General features: G+C 31.2%; 1 protein-coding gene across 1 annotated transcript; it reads right to left on the bottom strand.

The window, feature by feature from the left end:
• Positions 1-270: 270 nt before the first annotated feature.
• LOC143067460 (very long-chain specific acyl-CoA dehydrogenase, mitochondrial-like) lies at positions 271-20,830 on the bottom strand. The gene is made up of 20 exons (XM_076240750.1): positions 20,672-20,830; positions 19,311-19,425; positions 18,669-18,741; positions 18,245-18,309; positions 17,658-17,766; positions 16,789-16,883; positions 15,995-16,126; positions 15,435-15,548; positions 12,061-12,146; positions 9,895-9,989; positions 6,578-6,681; positions 6,045-6,149; positions 5,384-5,470; positions 4,911-4,973; positions 4,283-4,384; positions 3,788-3,885; positions 3,073-3,145; positions 2,519-2,591; positions 1,224-1,372; positions 271-642 (listed from the first exon to the last, which is right to left on the bottom strand). The coding sequence occupies exons 1-20, from the start codon at positions 20,743-20,745 to the stop codon at positions 505-507; spliced, it is 1,950 nt and encodes a 649-aa protein (XP_076096865.1). The 5' UTR covers positions 20,746-20,830; the 3' UTR covers positions 271-504.
• Between the last annotated feature and the right edge of the window lie 1,411 nt (positions 20,831-22,241).

Genomic DNA, 22,241 nt, shown 5'->3' with positions numbered 1-22,241 from the left:
CTTGTGGCAAGTTTTAAAAGAACTTCAACACATTATACAAAAGTTCTGTAAAAACACATAAAAAATGTCCTTTTGAAAGACACAGGTACATAAATATATTACATAAACATTATACTGGAATCAAATCTCAAAAATGTGTCATAGTTATAAGAGAAATAATCACATTCTCTCACGATTTCATTTATATGATAAAATCTGTTTAATGATCCAATTCTAGTAAGTACATACCTTATAACTATTTTTTGTTGGACAACTTTTGATCTTTTAAAATTTTGTATATATTTATTCAATTTTATTCAATTTTAATATACATAAGAATGAAGAAATGTTCAGTTAATCTTAATTTTCTAATTTAAAAAATTATTCAAACATAAACAATTGATGAAGAAAAGTATACATCAATCTGACCACACTTTTTCGAAAACTGTGTTTTGCTAACAAATATTTAAGATGTTTTTAATGCCTGTTGGTTGTTTGTTAATTGAAATCCTAGCTATTTCTACATTAAAATCCTAGAGGATGTTCCTGTATAGTGCCATTGTTTTCCATAACATCTGAAGAAATCTGAGCTAATTGTTTATAGTTCTTCAATGATCCAGCAGAATGTGTAAGTTTTAAATTCTTCTCAATTTTCTGTGAAGCCTGCAATAAGAATGATATTTTAGCTCTTTTAATTATGTTACGTTATTCAGTCTGACATGCATTTTCAAGAAATAAATGATTTAAATAAAATTATCACTCTTGGTTTGTTTATGGTATTCAAAATGACAACAAAACACAATATTTTATTTGTTCAGTTAGAAAAATTGGGAAAATAAATATGTTATCTGGTAATGTTTTGTATATTTTCCAAAAAAAAAACCATTAAAAATTTGTAGCTATCATCAGGAAACAGTCGAAAAGGAGTGTCTTCTGTTCACTTTTAATATTAGTTTTATTTTCTAAGAGTAACTGTTACGAGCAATAAGAGTTCAAGGTGATATATTCTTACAATTCCTCCCTTTAAATCCATCTATTTTTTTTAAATTGAAACTCATGGTAATCACAACACACATAGAAGTTTTATGTTATTAATAATATATTATAATAAACATGCAAGATAAGAACACTATAAATTTTTAAGGTAAAATATCCTCTGCTTCTGGAACTAGGGTCATAATTAAGCCCTTTAATGAAGATTTCCTTAAATAAACTCATTCACCCATCTGTGATGCTTATCTTACCTCATCACAAAAGACCTGACAAATAGTACTTTCATGCTTGGCGGATTCTAAACCATTGGACAGTGATCTGGATGCTCTGGACAAGACACAAACCATGGCATAGATATCGATAGCGGAATCAGATACTCGGTTCAATATGTATTGTTCATCTGAAAAATAAATAAGTTTCATTAGACTTAAAAGACTTTCATAAATATTGGGAGATACTAAATGAATGAATGCTTCTTTACTTTATTAGAGTCTTGATACAAATCTTTTACTGAATTCTGGATAAAATGTATCCATTTATTTTATGAAATACATTAGGATATCACCACAATAAAATAATTTTTTCTTCTTCATAATATAAGACTAACCCCATTTCTGGCTAAAAATTATCATTAGGAAAAAAATAATTCCTGTGCGTATACTAATTGAAAGAGCAAATAATAAAATTGAAGAGACTAATTTTCTTCTTTATGAACACAATCTTTCTCATATGTAATCTTATATACTACACCTATATGACATGTTATAACAATTGCAGGACTTTCTGAGATATCACCTTAATTATTCATAGCATACTGATAAATTATCTTATAAGTTAACAGTAAAGATTTACAAACATTTAACTTTTTTAAAGTACTCCTTGTAGAAAAATATCAGCCAGTGTAATTGCAGAATTATCTATCTAGCAAGCTTGTACAATGCTTCCCCCATATGAAAGCAGTTATGGTCTATAAACAATGTGTTTCTATTGCTACTGGCATATGATTTCTGGAATTTCTTATTATTCATAGAATTATTACATCTCACTTATTAAGGAACCTGGTTTAAAACTTGAACCCTGTCTTCAAACTTTTATCCCACAAATTTACATAATTACAGTTCTACAAAAAAATTTCTGATGTTACTATCATACATATGATAATTTATCAAAGTGTTACTGCTAAGCTATTTAACTTCATTTTAACTTGCAAATAACTTATGGACAAATACATTGTTTATTTAAGGAATGACTCATATTTTTTCTGTCTATGAAGAAATAATATAAAAAATGTGGTGCACACTTAGCGGGTTATTTTAAAGGTGGACACCACAATTTTTATGTTATTTTAAATAGACAGAAAAAATATTAGTCTTTTCTTATAATTTAATTCTAAATTCGATTTTAAACCGGTGTAAATCATAAAAAAACGTTGATGACGTCACGGTCACATGACAAAATTTAGTCTATGGGCTCATTAACAAAACAATGTCAGCCAATCAGAAGACGCGTTACATCCAAAATCAAATTATATCTATTTCAATCATACTAATAATGTTCTTCTTGTATTTCGTTAGTAGGTCTTCAACTGTAAACCCAAAACTTTCTATGGCTTTAGCAGTCTGTAAAAGAAAAGCAAAATACATGTAAATTAATGAACATTAAATTTGTAAAAAGTAATTTAAATATATTTTATTACTGCTGTTCTTATTCTAGCTTTAATGTCACAGAGAAACAAACAGGGAGTTTTTAATGACACTGAATACATTGTACAGGTTTACAATGCTAACTCCTTCACTATATACTATAGCAATTGATCTAAGCCATTATCTAATACATTGTGTGTAGTTATGTATATTGGTCTTCTATCTGAGGTATTTAATTGAAAATTTAATCACTTTCTTTTGTTGTTACTTCACAGGTTAAAATTCCCTTGCTGTATTCCAGTTATAAATTAACCATACTATGACCTTTATAATAGTTAAAAGTATTCAGCTGTACTTTTCAGTTTTTGTGTGTGCTTGATTGTTCTCTTGTGACAACCTTTACAATACCACATTATTTTCAGATGTTAATTATAAGCCACTATATAATGTGTAGTACCTGATCAGCTGATGCTGTGAGATCTTTATGGACATACTGTGTTAATGAAAGACCTGTACTCATACCAGCCATTCTGAAAAAGATAATTAGATCTTATTATAGTTAAAGCTTACTACAGTGAAAACTGCCCAAACACTACTTGAAACCAACCTGAATAATTCAATCCCTACCTGTATTCCATCTATTCTACCTGCAATTGCCCGAATTCCTAATACACTAAAAAGTCTTCATGAATCAAGATTTGGATTGGTGCTTGTGGGAGAGGTGACCAATTAGCAGTCAGCTCAATTTTATTGCGATATGTAAATCTGAGTTAGTTCCAGAATGATTAATTGATGACTGTTCATTGTCTATGTATTTAGGCTTTAATGAAGCAATCACAGCAAGAATATGAGAACTGAAGTGTTATGGTTGCCTTGAAACCAAATTTCATTGAATGTCAAACCAATTTTATAGTCCTGAAGCCTTTCCTGATTTTTATTGTTTCAAAAAAAAACCTCAGAAAATTGTATTCCAAACTACTATATTACTTCAGAACCTAGGAAAAAAGAAACATCTATTAAACTCCTTCTCAATAATACAAACATTGCAATAGATCTTAATATCATGAAAGTGTGCAATTTTTTGGTAGGATAAATATCATAATAGCACTTCACTTTTTTCCTAATAGTGTTTCTGGAATATTGACTCTCCTGATAACTATTACGTTCCCTACCTTTTAGCCCTGGTTCCAGCAGCACCAAACAAAGTCCCAACATTTGACAAAGGATTTTCTAAAGCTTTCTGTAGTTGTCGTAAATGTTCTCCAGCATGCTAAAATAATAAAAGTTTGTCAGAACCAGAATGGATATAGTAAAAATAATTCTTTCATATAAATCTAGTACAGTTAGTAATTCTGAGAGCCAGCATAATTATGATATGATAAACTTAAAATTTCGTAAATTCATTTGTGTTTTATATTATGCAATGCAAAAGTTATCATTTCCTTTTAATTTTAATTAAACATTCTTTTACTTTCCTCATTCAACAGTATCAATAACTATAAATAAAGGCTTCCTTGGTGTATTGATTGATTTTCATTTGCTGTACTTTAAATTAAACCTGTTTCCAAAGTACACATGGATTAACCACATTTTTAACAGAAGACTCTATCAAACACCACTTTAGTTTTTATAATGATTAGAAAGTATGAAAATTTTGTGATACTAACATTCATGCCTGTTAAAGCCACAAGCAATCGAAGAATTTCATTGGTTCCTTCAAAGATTCTAAAAATCCTCAAATCTCTCATTACTCTCTCTAATCCACAATCCTAAATAAAAAAAGTTAAGCTTAATTTCTTCAGATTAAGATAACATGATTTGATTTTCAAAAATATGAGTTTGAATTAAAATTTAAATAGAATTCTGCAAAGCAAAACAAAACTATTATTAACAATTGACCGTGACCTCCTATATTGATATTTAGATTATCATGTTCAGTGAAGACTATACAAAAGAAGTAATCTGTACTGTTCCTTATTGGCTTCATACTTCCAAGACCATAGTAGTAACTAATCTTCAAGTACAAACATAGCCTAAAATCTATAATCTAATTGACATGTAGTTTGTCAGTGCACTTTTTCACTTTTTTTCTTCTTCAATATTATTAATTTGTTGACAGAAAGTGGAATTCTTGAACATTCAAAGATTGTGTTTAATACAGAATTAACTCAGCTAGGGCAGAGCATCACAGAGGTGGTGATGAGGATGTATAATTTGCAATTTAAAAAATCTGTTATAGTTTTGTAGGTATATTTTGTAGCGAATATTTGTGTATATAAAATTAAGATGTTTTACCCTCATGTAACCCATTCCACCAAGGATCTGTACAGCTTCATCTGCACAAAACCAGGCTGCTTCCTGTTCAAAATAAAGAATGGAATACATAATTAAACTGCTTGAAAAATGCCCTCTTGTGGTAAAAATTTAAATAATGGCCATTTTAAGTGAAATCATATTAGTATTTTGCACACAGAAAATTGATGAGTAATGTTTAAATACATCATACTGTTTACAATGTTCACTTTAAGTCTGATACCAAATTCCATGTAGCTCTGATTTCTAGTGGAAGAAGATATAAGTAATCTATAAACAGAAAATAAATGAGGGAAGGCTTTTTCCAGTTATCTGAAAAATTCCCGTTTTTTTCTGTTGTAATTATGACAGATGAATGTATACCCTTTTTGAACAAACATGTTTAAATGAGTTTTTTGGAAAATACTGATCAACAAGATATAGATGATTAATTGGTACATTAAGGCTGTACTTACAGAAGCATACACTTTACTGATAGCAGCCTCAATCTGGAATTCTGTTGCTCCTTGATCCATATTAGCTGACAACATATAGGCCATGGACTACAGAAAAAAGTTACAAAATATGCAGTTAAGTATGAAGAATACCCTACACTACAATTTTGAAATTGTTTAAAATCTAGATTATGATTTATACTGCAACAAGTAAAATCTTTAGAAGGTATTGTTTTTCCTTTATTACTATAATATAAGTGTTCTGCTGGCATTGTCAATAAGCATAATGGGATTTAAAAACTCCCTTTATTAGTAAAATACGAAAAAAGTTGAAATAAATATTTTCAAAATATACCTCTGGATACTGTATTTTGGCAAGCTTCTGCCCAAATTTCATCAATGTAGATTTGTTAAGTTATTGATTTTTTTAACCACAGACTGAACCTAAATGTTGATGCAGCTGACGGAGGAATCTAGGATCGCTATGTTATGCTGCTTTTGCAAAATAATTTTTCTCAGGTTCGATAACAACAAAAGTTAAAAAAAAACGTAAATTGTGAACAAGATTTGATAAAAGTATTCAGTCAACGATGTAAGTTGGTGCACTAAAATTTATAGTATTATATGTAAATAACCTGCCATAACTAAATATATATAAAAATACATATAAACCTATTTATACCTCAGTGACATATTGAACCATAACCATTCTAGCAATCTTCTCTTGTATAGAACCAAAGTCTGATAATTTCTTCTTAAACTGGGTTCTCTGTGATGCATGCTCAATCTGAAACAAACAAACAATCCATAATTATCTTATAAATTATAGCATTTGTTGTGTTAAATTCTTTTTCTATACATTTCAATATAGTTTCCAGATTGTTTTATCTGTATATTTCCCCTGTAATATCATTTCCACACTTAGTAACCCCAAAACACCTTTAAATTAAATAATAAGCTACTTAGATTTGTATATGTAGATGTTGTCAATTCACAGTCAATACTTAATACATGGAACTTAAAACATTTTTTGAGACAAAACATAAAACAATGCTTCTATCAATAATGGTTAGGGTGAAATCAACATTATAATATTTATAACAGAATTTGCTAGACTGTTAAAAAATAGGAAATAAAGCAACCCTTTCATATCTCATCTAACACAAAAACATTCTCATACAAATCTATCTTATCCAAGTTTGACAAAATACTTACAGCCTTCTGAATACAATAGTTCATTGTCCCTGAGAGAGCAGCTGCCATACCAAATCTACCATTATTGAGAACATTCATAGCTACCTTAAAACCACCTCCAACCTCTACAAAGTACAAAAGTAAACAAGACTTGTACATTTTGAAATTCATTATCTTATTTCTAATACATGTAATTGAAAAAAATATTAGGTTTGAATAGCACATCTATCATTGAACCTATCCTTTGATTTAGACATTAAAATTTGTTCTTGTAGTATGACATTGAATCATGAGTAAAGTCAATCTCTGCATTCGTGAGTGTTTTAAACATAAGTAAGTAATTGAGTCTTTATTATATCTATGCATTTGAGCAGTCAAAATTCTGCAGACTGGATCAGAATAAGTATTAGTATGTATCCACTTGTACAAAGCCTGGTTGTCATATAAGATGAGATAAGATATAACAAATATATGCTTCTGTATAAATTAGGGATGTCAAAAGATCTGAAATTTAATACTCGGATACTCGGTCATGATACTCGAGTACTCGCGATTACTCGGATGAATCTTATACGTCTATTGAAAAGTTTAGATTTCAGGCGGGATGCAGTGTTTTTGTCATTACCTTTCATATACATATGAACGAAAGACAACCGTACTAAAAGCACATCTTTATCCTCTGTTTGTTGTGTCAATTTAACAATGAATTACCGACCGCTGTTTCTATAAATAACCTATCATAATAGCAATTATTGTGTGTGTACCTGTTCATGAACTTATTCCAATAAACTCAAAAATATTTGCATATAAAGTCCGACAAAGTACATAATTTATGTATCATCTGTTCCTGATGAGTTGGTATTTTTCATAATACGACTTGTCCATTAATTTGTCAAAAACAATATTGGACTTCAAATTACTTGTGCTTTTTCGTGTTGCTCAGTCTTATCTTTTTCTGTGTTTTGTTGTTTTGCACTATCTCGTTTGTCATATTTTTTTATTTTTTTTATCCATAAGGTTGTCCGTTTATTTTCGACTTGTGTGTTTGAATGTCGCTCTCGTATTTTCTCCTATCTTCAAATTGTAAAAATTAAACAATATAAATAGTTAATTTTCAAATACAGAGTAATTAAATTAATTCAAACTAGAACACACCCGCGAAATCGCGGGCATATACAGCTTGTGAGCTGTTGTAGGATGACTTTTTGTAAAAGATATTATGTATGGAGAATTTCATAAAAGGTATAAAAAGCCATCTCCCTTTTTCCAAAGACCGATATTTGTTTCCTTTCCGTGTTAAATTCAATTATTTTTGTGTTTTTGGCCTCAGACCACAATTATTCTTCTCCTTTGCTGCAATGCATCTTTTGGTAAAAGTCAAATTAAATTAAAAATTTGCACCGCTTCAAACATGAAATAAATGTATCTGTTTATATATAGACCATTATTAGTCGAATAAAAATATGCTTCTAGGACAATCCATCAGTGCTTTATCTTTTGAAAGCCTTAGTAGCATGCCAATGGTAGGATATGAATCTTGTATAAATGACTAAGACCGACTAATGCTAATTTGAGGGGTAGTCGGAGGGGTCCTGATCCCGAAATCCCGGGCTTAAAAACATGAAATCCCGAAATGCAGAATTTAAAGACATTCATATCCTGAAATCGAAAAATATATTCCCGGATCCCGTAAGGATCAATCACCAAATCCTGAGCTTAAAAACACCCGATCCCGACGTCCCGAAAAAGGGCCTGCCTCCCTCTAATCTCTACCCTACTTTCATTTTTGCCAAATCACTACTTTTACTTTCAAGAATACATTTTATGTCCCATCTATGGGCATTATGTTTTCTAGTCTGTGAATCCGGCGTTCGTTCTTCGTCCGTCCGTCCGTCTGTCCCGCTTCAGGTTAATGTTTTTGGTCGAGGTAGTTTTTGATGAAGATTTAGTCCAATCAACTCGAAACTTAGTAAATGTAGTGCCCATGTGGCATCCGTGTACTATGGACATATTCTTGTTTCCACATGTTTTACTTATTTAAATACATATGCAACTGGTATGACCCCTTAAATAGTAAACATTTCAAAGAAAACAGTAGACAGAATACACAGAGTCTCTATATATTAAAGTAGTATAATGTAGTTTGCATGTAGATAAACGCGAAAAATAATTGTCCTCTCTAAAGAGGTATAATAGTTGTGGTTTTTGTGATCTAAACACCATGATATGGAGAACGCTCTGATTGGCTTATTTGTTTTTCTTTTGTGTTATCTATCATAATTACGATTGGTTGTACTTGTGCATTTTTCAAACCGGAAGTCTTATCTGACTTAAAGTTCGTCTGATGACGGAATTAATATCCGGACTCCTTTGTTGTCGTTTTTCTCCAAAAATAACTCAATCTGAATAATTATAAGAATGGATGACAAATGCGACTATTCATGTTACCCATAGAACACAGAGGCATGATGATTATTTTATCTTGGAAGGAAGAGAAGCGACACACAAAATGAGGTCTTCTCGTTTAATAGTATAGATGTACATATCATACCAATCACGTTTACATAGAAGTCTTGATTAACAAACAAAGGTAAGTTTTTACGGCTTGTGAAGAGTTAATTTTTAATCCATGAAGGTGTTGCTCGTGTCCAAACACCGTTAAAAATGTCTCTAATCAGTTGCGTAGGGTTCACCGCAGGTCACTTTGATTTTATTCTTGTTTAGAAATATGATCTGGTCAACAATTTCAGACGATAGACTGTTTGACTTTCTATTTTTTGTTACAAGTAGTGCAAATGAAAACTTCCCTCGGATGGAAGGGACGTTGCTGGTACTACTATAAAAAATAGTAGCATCAGGATAAACTTTTTTTTTGGTTATTAACTGATTTTATTTAGTATTAAAAGGGGATTTTTCAATGGAACTAAAGTGAGTGAAAATGTGAAGAGAAATATCTCAAGATGTATAACAGGCAAACGAGTGTCCGAGTTCTAAAACTGTAATCGAGTACTAGGCCTTCCGATCGAGTACCCGAGTACTCGGGTACTCGTTGCCCACCCTAGTATAAATTTACTTGAGATACTGCAAAAATGTGCTTGTTCACTGAATTTCCAGGTGGTCCGATTCTTTCAAGACACTTTTGGTTTCTTACCCATATGTTTTCTTCTGAACAGTTTTAATTATCCATGGATACTTTCAAACATATTTCGTAAAGAAATGCTTATACATAATTTCTTCAAATTCAGGTTTTAAACATTCAAATTAGATTTCTTATTTTAAGACAATGCTTGATTATCAAATAATTATAATAGGATGAATTTTTGAAACAAGTAGCTTACCTCCTAATACATTTTCTACTGGAATGGGGCAGTCTTCAAAGTATACCTCTGCAGTGTTTGAGGCCTTTATTCCCATTTTCTTCTCTGGAGGACCACTGAAAATATTATATTTAAAAAAATTTACATTTCTAATTTCTATAATGAACCATTTCATAATCATATCTGTATTAAAATTTTAGTTTATGACCCACAGAAACACTAGAATGACGATTTATTTTCAAAATAAGATTCTTATCGAAATTTGACTTTTTCTTTATTACATAATTACAGATGGTATCAACTTAGCATTGGCTGTATGACATATATACTTGAATCGATATCACTCATATTTCTATTAATATTTTATGATATTCAATAAAACAGGGAAAACTAGATATCATTGAGATGGGAGCCATCTCTGTGGGCCCCGCTGTGAATAATGTGCATTAAAAAATTGTATCTTTACCATAGGACATGGGTTTGTCAACTGAAATCAAAGTTTTTGACCTTGACCATTGACCTAGGAAGTTGTAAATAAATTATGACACACCCTTTGGTGTTGGTTTATAAACATGTCAAGTATAAACTTTGAAATGATAACGGTTCTCAAGATATAGAGCGGACACGATCTTTACCATAGGACATGGGGTTGTCAACTGAAACCAGTTTTTGACCTTGACCTTTGACCTAGGAAGCTGCACATAAATTATGACACACCCTCGGGTGTTGGTTCATATACATGTCAAGTATAAACTTTGAAATCATAACGGTTCTCAAGATATAGAGCGGACACGATCTTCACCACAGGACACAGGGTTGTCAACTGAAACCAAAGTTTTTTTACCTTGACCTAGGAAGTTGTATATACATCATGACATGCCCTCTGGTGGTGGTTAATAAACATGTAAAGTATAAAGTATGAAATCATAATGGTTCTCTAGATATGGAGCGGACACAAAGTTAAAGTGTTACGGACGGACGGACAGACTGATCACTATAGGGCGACCCGCCTAAAGGCGGGGCCCTAATAATTGAAAAACAGATTCTATTAATTATAATGGAAAATTACTAGAGTTGACTGATGCATACAAATATCTAGGTATAATTTTTAAACCATCTGGATCTTTTACTACATCAATTGATCAGTTATCTAGAAAGGCTATTAAAGCTATATTTTGTATTAGAAAATTATTATTTTCTGAAAAGATGAATTTACTACCACATTTAAAGCTTTTAATTCATGTGTTAAACCTATTTTATTATATAACAGTGAAGTTTGGGCTACTGATATTTTAGTGAAACAAAATACTACCATCGAGTCAAACTATGTAAGCTTTAAATTTTTTAGTCCAAATAAGATTCAAATCAAGTTTGCTAAATTTTTATTGGGTGTAAATAAAGGTGCCATTAATAATGCTGTATTTTCTGCATTAGGTTTATTCCCAATTTCATTGTCAGCACTTAAAAATACAATTAATTTCTGGCTTCATATCATTATTATGGACAGTGAGAGTATGGTAAAGAAAGCATACAATGAAAACTTAAACATGTCTAATGGTTTTTGTAGTAAAATAAAAAAGAAGTTGGTAGATATACTAGAACACCTTTAGAACAGAGATTTTGTCAACTTGCCTCATTAATGTAAAGCGTTATAATTTAATAGAAATATACTCTTTTTTAATTTAGGTGATATAGTTCAATCTTTTGTTAATATGTCTGAACAAGATAAACTAAGATTCATTTTGAAAAGTAATGATACTGACATTTGTACTGTATGTGTAGCTGGAATAACCAATATGCATGATTCCAACATTCATTTAAAACAAACATAATGTTGTTAAGAACTGTTGTAGTATTAAAGCTTATTGTAATAGCTTGAATTAATAATATAGTATGAATAACATCTCCACCCAATGAAGATATTAACAATATGTGTCTCTTATTTAGAAAATATGTCTCTGTTTATTTTTTGGGGGTTATTTTTGTATTTGTATTTTGTATATGTCAGCTGGTATCATTCCTGCATTGGAATTTACACCGATCAAATTATTTGATTTGATTTATTCAATTTATTTCTGAATCCTGGCAGTTCAAGTAACACCTTATAGGACAAATATAGAATAATATATTAAATCCCCACCTTACCCCCCCCCCCCCCCCCCCCCCCCCCCAAAAAAAAATACTTACTTTGACACACCACCAAATGATCGTTCCACAATAAAAGCAGACAATTTATCTTTGGTTTCTCCTGTTTTCTCATCTTTAACTGGAGTCTGTAAATAAAACATATCAAGCTTTACTAGTCTTTATAACATTTTCTAGTCACACATCTAGATGAACTGACTGATGTACACCATATGTTCTACCATTACAGATTCTAAACACAATAGTAATTAATTTGGAAGAATTTAATGTTTGAATTGCAATGACTTCAAATGTATCTGTTCTGAACAGGACAATTTCAAAAAAGGACTAGGGATGGTTTTAGATGAGGTGATGAGAATTTTAATAATTTCAAACCAAATGAAACTGTAGTATAACTTTGTTTCAAAACAGAAGTGTGGATATATCTGGATAGATAGTTTAAAAAAAAAATATCTTCACTCTTGAAATAAGTTGAACAGCAAGATTTAGTGATTTTACATTAGCTGACTATTAATGCATGACATCTATACTATTAAACGAGAAGACCTCATTTTGTGTGTCGCTTCTCTTCCTTCCACAATAAATCAATCATCATGCCTCTGTGTCCTATAGGTAACATGCATAGTCGCATTTGTCATCCATTCTTATGATTATTCAGATTGAGTTATTTTGGGAGAAAAACGACAAAAAAGGAGCCCGGATATGATTCCGTCATCAAACTGACTTTTAGTCATAGATAAGACTTCCGGTTTGAAACATTCACAAATACAACCAATCGTATGATAGATAACAAAAATGAAAAAAAAGATAAGCCACTCAGAGCGTTCTCCATATGGTGTTTAGATCTCAAGAACCACTATTATACCTCCTTAGAGAGGACAATTATTTTTCGCGTTTATCTACATGTAAACTATGATTATACTACTTTAGTATATAGAGACTCTCTGTATTCTGTCTATACTGTTTTCTTTTTTAAATGTTTACTATTTAAGGGGTCATACCAGTTGCATTTATATTAAAATAAGTAAAACATGTGACACAAGTACAACCAATCGTAGAGCGTTCTCCATAACATGGTGTTTAGATCGCAAAAATCACAACTATTATGCTATTATAGAGAGGACAAATATTTTTCGCGTTTATCTACATGTAAACTACGATTATACTACTTTAATATATAGAGACTCTCTGTATTCTCTCAGGGAATTTCTATGTTAGTATAGAAAGTCCCTGATTCTGTTTACTATTAAAGGGGTCCTATCACATGCATATATATTAAAATAATTAAAACATGATCAACTTCATCTAAAACTAACTCGACCAAAAACTTTTACCTGAAGTGGGACAGACGGACGAGACGGACAGACGACCGAACAAACGAACGCATGGATGCACAGACTAGAAAACATAATGCCCATAATTGGGGCATACACATTTATTGTTAAAAGGGAAGATAGTGATTTGGCAAAAATGAAAGTAAGGTAGAGATTAGAGGGAGGCAGGACCTTTGTTCAGGGCTTTGGGATCGGGTGCTTTTAAGCTCGGGATTTGGGGATTGATCCTTACGGAAACCGGGAATATATTTTTCAATTTCGGGATATGAATTTCTTTAAATTCTGCATCTCGGGATTTCATGGTTTTAAGCCAGGGATTTCAGGATCAGGACCCCTCCGATTGACAACCCCTCAAATAGCCTTAGTCGGTATTAGTCATTTATACATGATTCAAGTTCTACCATTGGCATGTTAATAACTGAATAAGGCTCTCAAAAACTAGAGGCTCTAAAGAGCCTGTGTCGCTCACCTTGGTCTATGTGCATATTAAACACAGGACACAAATGGATTCATGACAAAATTGTATTTTGGTGATGGTGATGTGTTTGAAGTTAATACTTTATTGAACGATTTTGCTTCTTACAATTATATCTATAATGAACTTTGCCCATTAGTAACAGAGAACTATATTTGGTAAAAATTTACATAAATTTACCAAATTAATGAAAATTGTTAAAAATTGACTATAAAGGGCAATAACTCCTAAAGGGGTCAACTGACTATTTCGGTCATGTTGACTTATTTGTATATCTAACTTTGCTGAACATTATTGATGTTTACAGTTTATCTCTATCTATAATAATATTCAAGATAATAACCAAAAACAGGAAAATTTCCTCAAAATTACCAATTCAGGGGCAGCAACCCAACAACGGGTTGACCGATTCAACTGAAAATTTCAGGGAAGATAGATCTTGACCTGATAAACATTTTTATCCCATGTCAGATTTCCTCAAAATGCTTTGGTTTTTGAGTTAAAAGCCAAAAACTGCATTTTACCCCTATGTTCTATTTTTAGCCGTGGCGGCCATCTTGGTTGGTTGACCAGGTCACGCCACACATTTTTTAAACTAGGTACCCCAAAGATGATTGTGGTTAAGTTTGGATTAATTTGGCCCAGTAGTTTCAGAGGAAACGATTTTTGTAAAAGATTACTTTAATTTACGAAAAATGGTTAAAAAATTGACTATAAAGGGCAATAACTCCTAAACGGGTCAACTGACCATTTTGGTCATGCTAGCTTATTTGTAGATCTTACTTTGCTGAACATTATTGCTGTTCACAGTTTATCTCTATCTATAATAATATTCAAGATAATAACTAAAAACAGCAAAATTTCCTCAAAATTACCAATTCAGGGGCAGCAACCCAACAACTGATTGACCGATTCATCTGAAAATTTCAGGGCAGATAGATCTTGACCTGATAAACATTTTTACCATGTCAGATTTGCTCTAAATGCTTTGGTTTTTGAGTTATAAGCCAAAAACTGCATTTTACCCCTATGTTCTATTTTTAGCTGTGGCGGCCATCTTGGTTGGTTGACCGGGTCACGCCACAAATTTTTTTAACTAGATACCCCAATGATGATTTGGGCCAAGTTTGGTTAAATTTGGCCCAGTAGTTTCAGAGGAGAAGATTTTTGTAAAAGTTAACGACGATGGACGCCGGACGCCAAGTGATGAGAAAAGCTCACTTGGCCCTTTGGGTGAGCTAAAAAAGCACTGATGGATTGTCATAGAAGCATATTTTTTTTAATGGACTATATATAAGCAGTTACATTTATTTCATGTTTGAAACGGTGCAAATTTTAAAATTTGATATGACTTTACCAAAAGAAGCATTTAAGCAAAGGAGAAGAATAATTGTGGTCCTAGGCAAGAAACACGAATATAATTGAATTTAACAGAAAGGAAACAAATATCGGATTTTGGAAAATGGGAGATACCTTTTATGTAATTCTCCAAACATAACATCTTTTACAAAAAATCATCCTACAACAGTTCACAAGCTGTATATGCCCGCGATTTCGCAGATGTGTTCTATATATATGTATGTTAGAGTTCTTTTATCCTTCCTTACCTGAGCAAACACTGTGAAAATTTCAGCTAAACCACCATTACTGATCCAGAGTTTGCTACCATTCAATATAAAATGTTTTCCATCTGGAGACAGTTCTGCCCTACATTTAGCTGACTACAAAATATATAAATATAGAAGTTATGCTTTAAGTAACAACATGCAGTCATCAAATATTCAAATACCTCAAAAATTAAAAAAAAAAATTGAACACAACATTATATCTGTATAAAAGTTCCATTGTATACTGACCAATAATATTCTACATTTATCATTTATAAAACTGCTATATATAAGAGGGTCATAATTGGGGTACTGTCATGATGAATAACTAAAAATTCAAATCAAATTTCCAAAAGTAACGGTAAAAATAATTATTTGACACCTCTGAAGAATCAAGATAAGAATATTTTCACAAATAATAATAAAATTTTAACCAATTTTATCTAACAGTAGCCAAAAATGACAATGTTATGGTAAATGGCATTCCTACGTACCCTTATATAATGTGGGATAAACAAAAATCCCCAAAACTAACTAATAAACTATGAAATTATACATACTGCAGCATCAGATCCGCTGGATGGTTCTGTCAGACAATAGGCTGCCATGTTTTCTCCACTTGCAAGCTTTGGCAGATATTGGGCTTTTTGGTCAGGGGTACCAAATAATAATATACCTTTGAATCCAATTGACTGAAAAGGAAATACATTATATTTTCATTAGTAACATGAGTAACATACATAAAGGCTACTTCAATCTTTCATCTGGTAATATGAATTCAGAATATAAGCATTCCTCTGGATATCAAAGATAAGTGTATGAAGAGATGTTTAATGTCCAGAGAGTAATTTTTCAACCTCCCTGTGATGAATAAAATTGAGATTAATGCAAGTTTGTGATGAGAACTATGCTTTGTACTCGACAAAAATGTTGAATCAATTTCTTGTAAACTTTTGATGATACCATAAAAACTGTCAGAACTTCATGGACAACTACATTAACCATGTTAATCAAAAACTTTAACCTGAGAATGTACTATTTCCCACGATCCCATTTCTATGTTCAGAGAAATAGGGTCAAAATGATAATTTGGCATTTAACTTTAAAAGCTCACATGAATAGGAACATGTGTGAACATTTTATGATGTGATGCTACACTATTGTTTCAGATAAGGGTGAAAGTTTGGTACCATTTAATCGTTTAAACCTGCTGCAATTGTTTTGCAACTGTCCTAAGTGAGGAATCTAATGTTCAGTAGTTTTTGTATGTTGATGTGGTTCGTAAGTGTTTCTTGTTTTTTATATAGATTGGACGTTGGTTTCCCTGTTTGAAGGATTTTACATTAGTATTTACCTGATGTGCACCTAATGTAATCCCCACTCCAAGATCATGTGATCCAACAATTTCTACCAGTCTGGCATACTGTGTATTACTTAACCCTACACCACCTACAACACAAATTGGGCATGATTAGTGGAGATAATTTGTTAGTCTTAGTCTGATAAGTCATACTTTTTATCGTAATTATATCTTTTGGCTATTTATCTTTTGGTTGTAATTTCCATCCCTGAATAAGTCATCACAGTGCACTTATTTTTTGTACTATGATGTCTATATAAACATTTTCTGTCAAATAAAATAATAAATAAATATGATTATAATTATAAACCAGCTTCAATAAATTGTAAAAATTCTTTTTCATATTTATTCATGAAAATGAAACCTTGTGTTTGTAGCTTTTCTACATTGTTTCTTCTATAGATTTGATATTTTACAATTTGAAACAAGATAAAAATGTTTCATGAAACATTTGTCATTATCAAAGTATTATAGTAAAAGGCCATTACTCACTGTCCAAATATATTTTTCTTATACATGTACCTCTTTTCATTTCACTGATAAAGCTAACTAAGAGGTGACCCATCTTAATGTGCAGTCTCATGCCTTTTAAAGCAGATATCCTTCATTGTCATTGTTCATATTTACCTTTAAATAATTTCCTGTTAATGGAAGATCTTTACTAGTCTCTGTTAAATTATATCACAATTTTAGAGTTTTGGTTTGATTGACAACTTGACATGTGTCATTTGTTTAAGACCATATGTTGACTTAAACATTATATAGCTTGGTTTTTAAAGTGATGTTAGATAGCAGTTCCATTGACCTTATCAGATTAATAAATCCTCACAAGTTAATGCACCCGATAACAAACTTCTTCTTACCTAATTCTTCAGGGACTTGTAAACCAAATGCCCCTAAAGCCTTTAGTCCTTCCATAACATGGTCCTCTACTTTTTCTAATGCATCATTTTTCAATGCATCATTTTGTTCCTACAAAAACTTGACAATTGATCAAATATACCAACAACACAGGTCTGAGGGTATAACCTTTAATTTACATAGTGCAAAAGTCAATCATGGGCTTTCAATTCCTGAGAGAAATTTTAACACCTGACCTTTCATTTTCTTATAAAAGACTTAAGATTTGTTAAACCGCTTTTACTTGACATACATGTAAATGCTAAAGGAATTACTTACAAAAATGCACATCAGCATATGAACAAAATGAAAACAAACTATGATGACGTACATGTTAATTTGTATTTAATAATATTTCATGTTACCCTGAGTAAATCTTTTAAAACAGGATTTTAATCTCCGTTTCGGAGAATCATGTGTAGTTTTGTAAGAGCCTAACATGTTTCTGTACTGTATCATTTCACACAAAAATTCTATCAAATCATAAACCAATTTATAAGTCATCTGAACTGTCTGCTGAGTCTTTCAGTACTATGGTAATGGTACTTACTTCAAAGAATTTGGCTGTAGGATCTATTAAAGCTTGCAGCATTTCTTTTTGTTCATTTGTTAAAACTGAAATAAACAGTAGGTCATATAAAATTTAAAACTTAAGTAGTTCAATGGTTAGATTATGTGACAATTTCTTTTTATCAAAATAACAAAGCCAAGAACATGAACTTTACAATGACAATATCCAAAGATTACAAGTACCAGGAATTTGACCCCCTTGTTCATATGTTTGATAGAAAAAAAGATTGCAGCTGCTGATTATGAATTATATACATGATACACATGTCAAACATTTGGAATAATATGTCTGATGTAACAAATTACATGGTTATGATTTTATGGTTTTTTGTTGTTATTCCAATTATTTAACACATTCGTACACACTTTGTCTTTTAAACAACATATAGTATAATTAAAATTACCTTCTGGGTATGGGAAAACTTCATCTGACATTACCCTTCCTCGAAATAAGTTCATGGCAAAGGATTTGGTCTCCTAAAATAGAAAAAAAACATATATGTATGTTATAATCAATTCATTGTCACAAACTTGTAGACATAAAATATAGTTTTTTTCCCAACCCTTTAAGGTCCAATATAAAACAAACTTTCCAACCCTTTAAGGTCCAATATAAAACAAACTGTCCAAAAGTACAATTGGAAAGTTCAGAAGATAATTTTAAACCTAATGTGCATATATATGGCCTTTCATGGAGGTAGTATTTTCATTATAATTGCTTTATATTTTGTAATGTCAGGATCTTTTGTAAAGGTATGAGTTTTGCTCATTGTCATTTGTACTCTGTTGTAAACATTGTAGTTATCTCATTGCTACTCATACCACATCTTAGAATCTTCTTATTTTATTGAAATACCTCAGAAAATCTAATCATACGATAATAAATATGTGGACATGTCCATTTAGCAATGTGAACATAATTTGATGTAATAGTATCATTTAATCTCTTGGCAATTCACAGACAAAGACAGTGCTCATAGTAATTAAAGTACAGGTGAATATACATGTTTGTGTGAAATAAGACTGAGAGTGACTTCACACTGTACCTTGGGTTTGATTTCTGCTTTCTTCTTAACTTCTGTTTGAGCAGGAGTGACATTGTCTTCTACTGTGGCTGTTGCTGTACTTCTATATCTGGATATCAGTGATGACAACCTTGGACTGTTATAAAAAAAACTTGTATTATTCTTTTATGTTACTTTGTAATTACATGTATCAAGGAGATACAAATGTATCTGTATTTGATATAAATGGTGTTGTTATTCTTATATACATGTACATCATGTATGTTATCAACTTACAATTGTATCTTAATTGATTTAATTTGTGTAACTATAAAAGCAATTTTTATTCACCAGGCCAAATATAAAAGGTCTTTTGAACTGTTCAACCAGATAAATCTGCATAATTCAATATACTTCTTCAAAGGAGAGTTGATTTAGTTTCATCATGTTCATGTTTGTTGTAAAAACAAATCATTTCAAGGTATGCTGTATAAATGTACATATAATGATGCTTTTCTTTAGCCAGTCAAATATTTTTATTTCATCCTATTTTCTAACTTCTGTCATGTCTGTAGCTTTTTCTATTAAAGCTGAAGGCATTCAAGAATTTTTTTTTAGGAAAGCTGTGGTGTTTCAAGTAGAAGATACAAATATATATTAGTTATACAAGTAGTGAGACTTTAATAAAATAATGAATATTTATATAAAATAAAGAATTCCACCTGACCAAAGTCCACTCAGTTACACACTTTAAATCACCTACTGTTGTTCACAGCAGTTCAAATATCTACCTAGAAATGCAAGACGTCATAAATATTTGGACTACTAGCAGGCTGTGCAACATCACAAGATTTCACCTACATTTGCAGTTTATAATCTTGCATTATATCTTTTTCAATTTTGATTTTACCACTTTCTGTACATGTAAAACATATAAAATGTACTTAGACACTCAGGCAGAAAAAGATGCTCAACATCCTGGAAAGTTCATTTTTATTAATTTTCTAGAACAAAAAATTGCATTTACATTTAATTATCTTAAAACTTTCCAGCATTTACTTAGGGGTAAATGTTGTGCTGTACACACAGTCATATTTGACATAATAAAAAGTTATATAATTATTTTCCTGATACATGTATTTATAAAATAGTCATTAGTAACTGAACATGTAAAATGATGTATGGACTTTGTAATACCTGTCTCATATCACAATAAAATTACAAAATTCAATACCAGCATATATGCCATATATTTTGAAATTCTGTCAACTACTGAATCAGATTACATAAATATTGAGTTCCCCTTTTTTTTTCATCGGGTCAAAGTCCAGACGGTAAATGAACTTTTTAAAGCGACTTTGAATTGTTTACGAAATTTGTATGATTGACTGAAGGAACTGTACCTTATATTTATTCCAAACGTTTTTGAAGAAAGTGCTCGCTGACACAATGGTAGAATCTGAGCCGACTTATGCATGTTGTTACAGAAGAAACTAGATTTTGTCGTGTGCAAGGTTTGTTTACAACAGGAAGTACGAGTACGCCGAATCGAATCTATTGTTACGTTACTTCCTTTCCATTCGGAATTTACTATTTGACGTTTTGGCGGGAAATCTTGAAAAGTAGTGTTCCCACTTCTGTTAAATCTTCTTTTATACAGACTTTCTAATTGAATTAGTTACAGTTAAATCCGAGACATCATGCAATTAATACAAATTATGTATCTGGTTAATGTAAAAAAAGAATTAAAAATCATCTGATAAAACTTGGCCGAAAAATTAACAAAAGTGACCCAACATTGACTGAGTTTGGGGTGGGAATAGAAAAAGACTGAAAAAAATCACGAGACGGCTTTAAGATTTATCTCTTGAAAATATTCAGAAAGTCAAATTAAAATGTATCGTGCAAATCTAAATTATCGACTTTGTAAAAACAGAAAAATGATAACACTGGCTATTTTTGTTTTCATATTATTAATAATAGAAATTACTGAGTAAGTCTGTTTATCTTTATGCACGAACTCTTACAATTTTAGGTACCAGCTAGAATACAACAGAACTACCACATGTCAGAACATTTAGAATGAGCTACCGGATAACTTCCATTGTATACAATTATATCGTATCTGGGCGTTTTTCAATAAAAACGTACTTTCTTGTCCCAGCCACTTTAAAAAAAATGTGTTTGATCTTTGCAAGTAATTTTTTGTGCAGTCAGTACATTGAATTAGATATAACATTTTTAAGCAAAGAAACAGTTTATTTTTTAGAGGGATTGATAAGATATTGATTCCTGAATGGTCCAAAACAACCAAAATGGCATGTCCCTAGACCGCCTGTCCAACATTCATACTCTCAAATATCTTAAAAAAATGTAGAAATAAATATTAATTTCACTTAATATAAGTTCTTTAATAATTCAAAAGTATGTTTAGAGCCAACATATTTTAATAAACAGCTTTTAACATAGGATTTGTTATTTTAGAAGGTGTGTCCCTAACACAATGTCCACTACGAAACGAAGTCATTAAAACTTGCTTATAAACAGTTTTATAAAATCAATGTAATTTTTTGTTTGCAAGAGATATAAACATTAGGGTCTTATAAAAGAAGTGATGCTTTTATAACGGCAATTAAACTGTTGGTAAGATAAATTGAGCACATCAAATGGACCATAGTGATACCGTATTTTTGTAAATGTCCACTACGAAACGGATCAAATCTCCTTCAGTAACTGGTTTTAAAAGTATGAAAAAAATATCAGTGTACAGCTTAATAACGCTTTGATGAATACAGTCAGTCTTGTTACTATTGCAATATTGGGGTTGTGAGAAAAAAATAAAACATGTGAATACGTCCCCTACGAAACGGTCCCCTACGAAACAAGTTTTGGAGAAAAACGTTTCGTAGTGGACACTATCACTACCATGCAGTCTTTATTTACTCTTTTTTCAATTATATTCGTGCAAAGCAA

The sequence above is a fragment of the Mytilus galloprovincialis genome, chromosome 3 (assembly GCF_965363235.1).
Source record: "Mytilus galloprovincialis chromosome 3, xbMytGall1.hap1.1, whole genome shotgun sequence".
Taxonomy (NCBI): domain Eukaryota; kingdom Metazoa; phylum Mollusca; class Bivalvia; order Mytilida; family Mytilidae; genus Mytilus; species Mytilus galloprovincialis.
Note: the sequence above shows the minus strand (reverse complement) of the source record. Positions and strands in the feature narration are given on the sequence as shown.

Bases quoted from the DNA above. Each gene is read 5' to 3' on its own strand.
- LOC143067460 (XM_076240750.1), bottom strand. From the start codon at position 20,745: ATGCATAAGTCGGCTCAGATTCTACCATTGTGTCAGCGAGCACTTTCT. The intron at 16,884-17,657 runs GTAAGAAGAAGT...TTTGTGTTGTAG, and splicing joins ACAAGTCCCTGAAGAATTAG to GTGGTGTAGGGTTAAGTAAT. The intron at 6,682-9,894 runs GTAAGCTACTTG...TGTACTTTGTAG, and splicing joins AGTAGAAAATGTATTAGGAG to AGGTTGGAGGTGGTTTTAAG.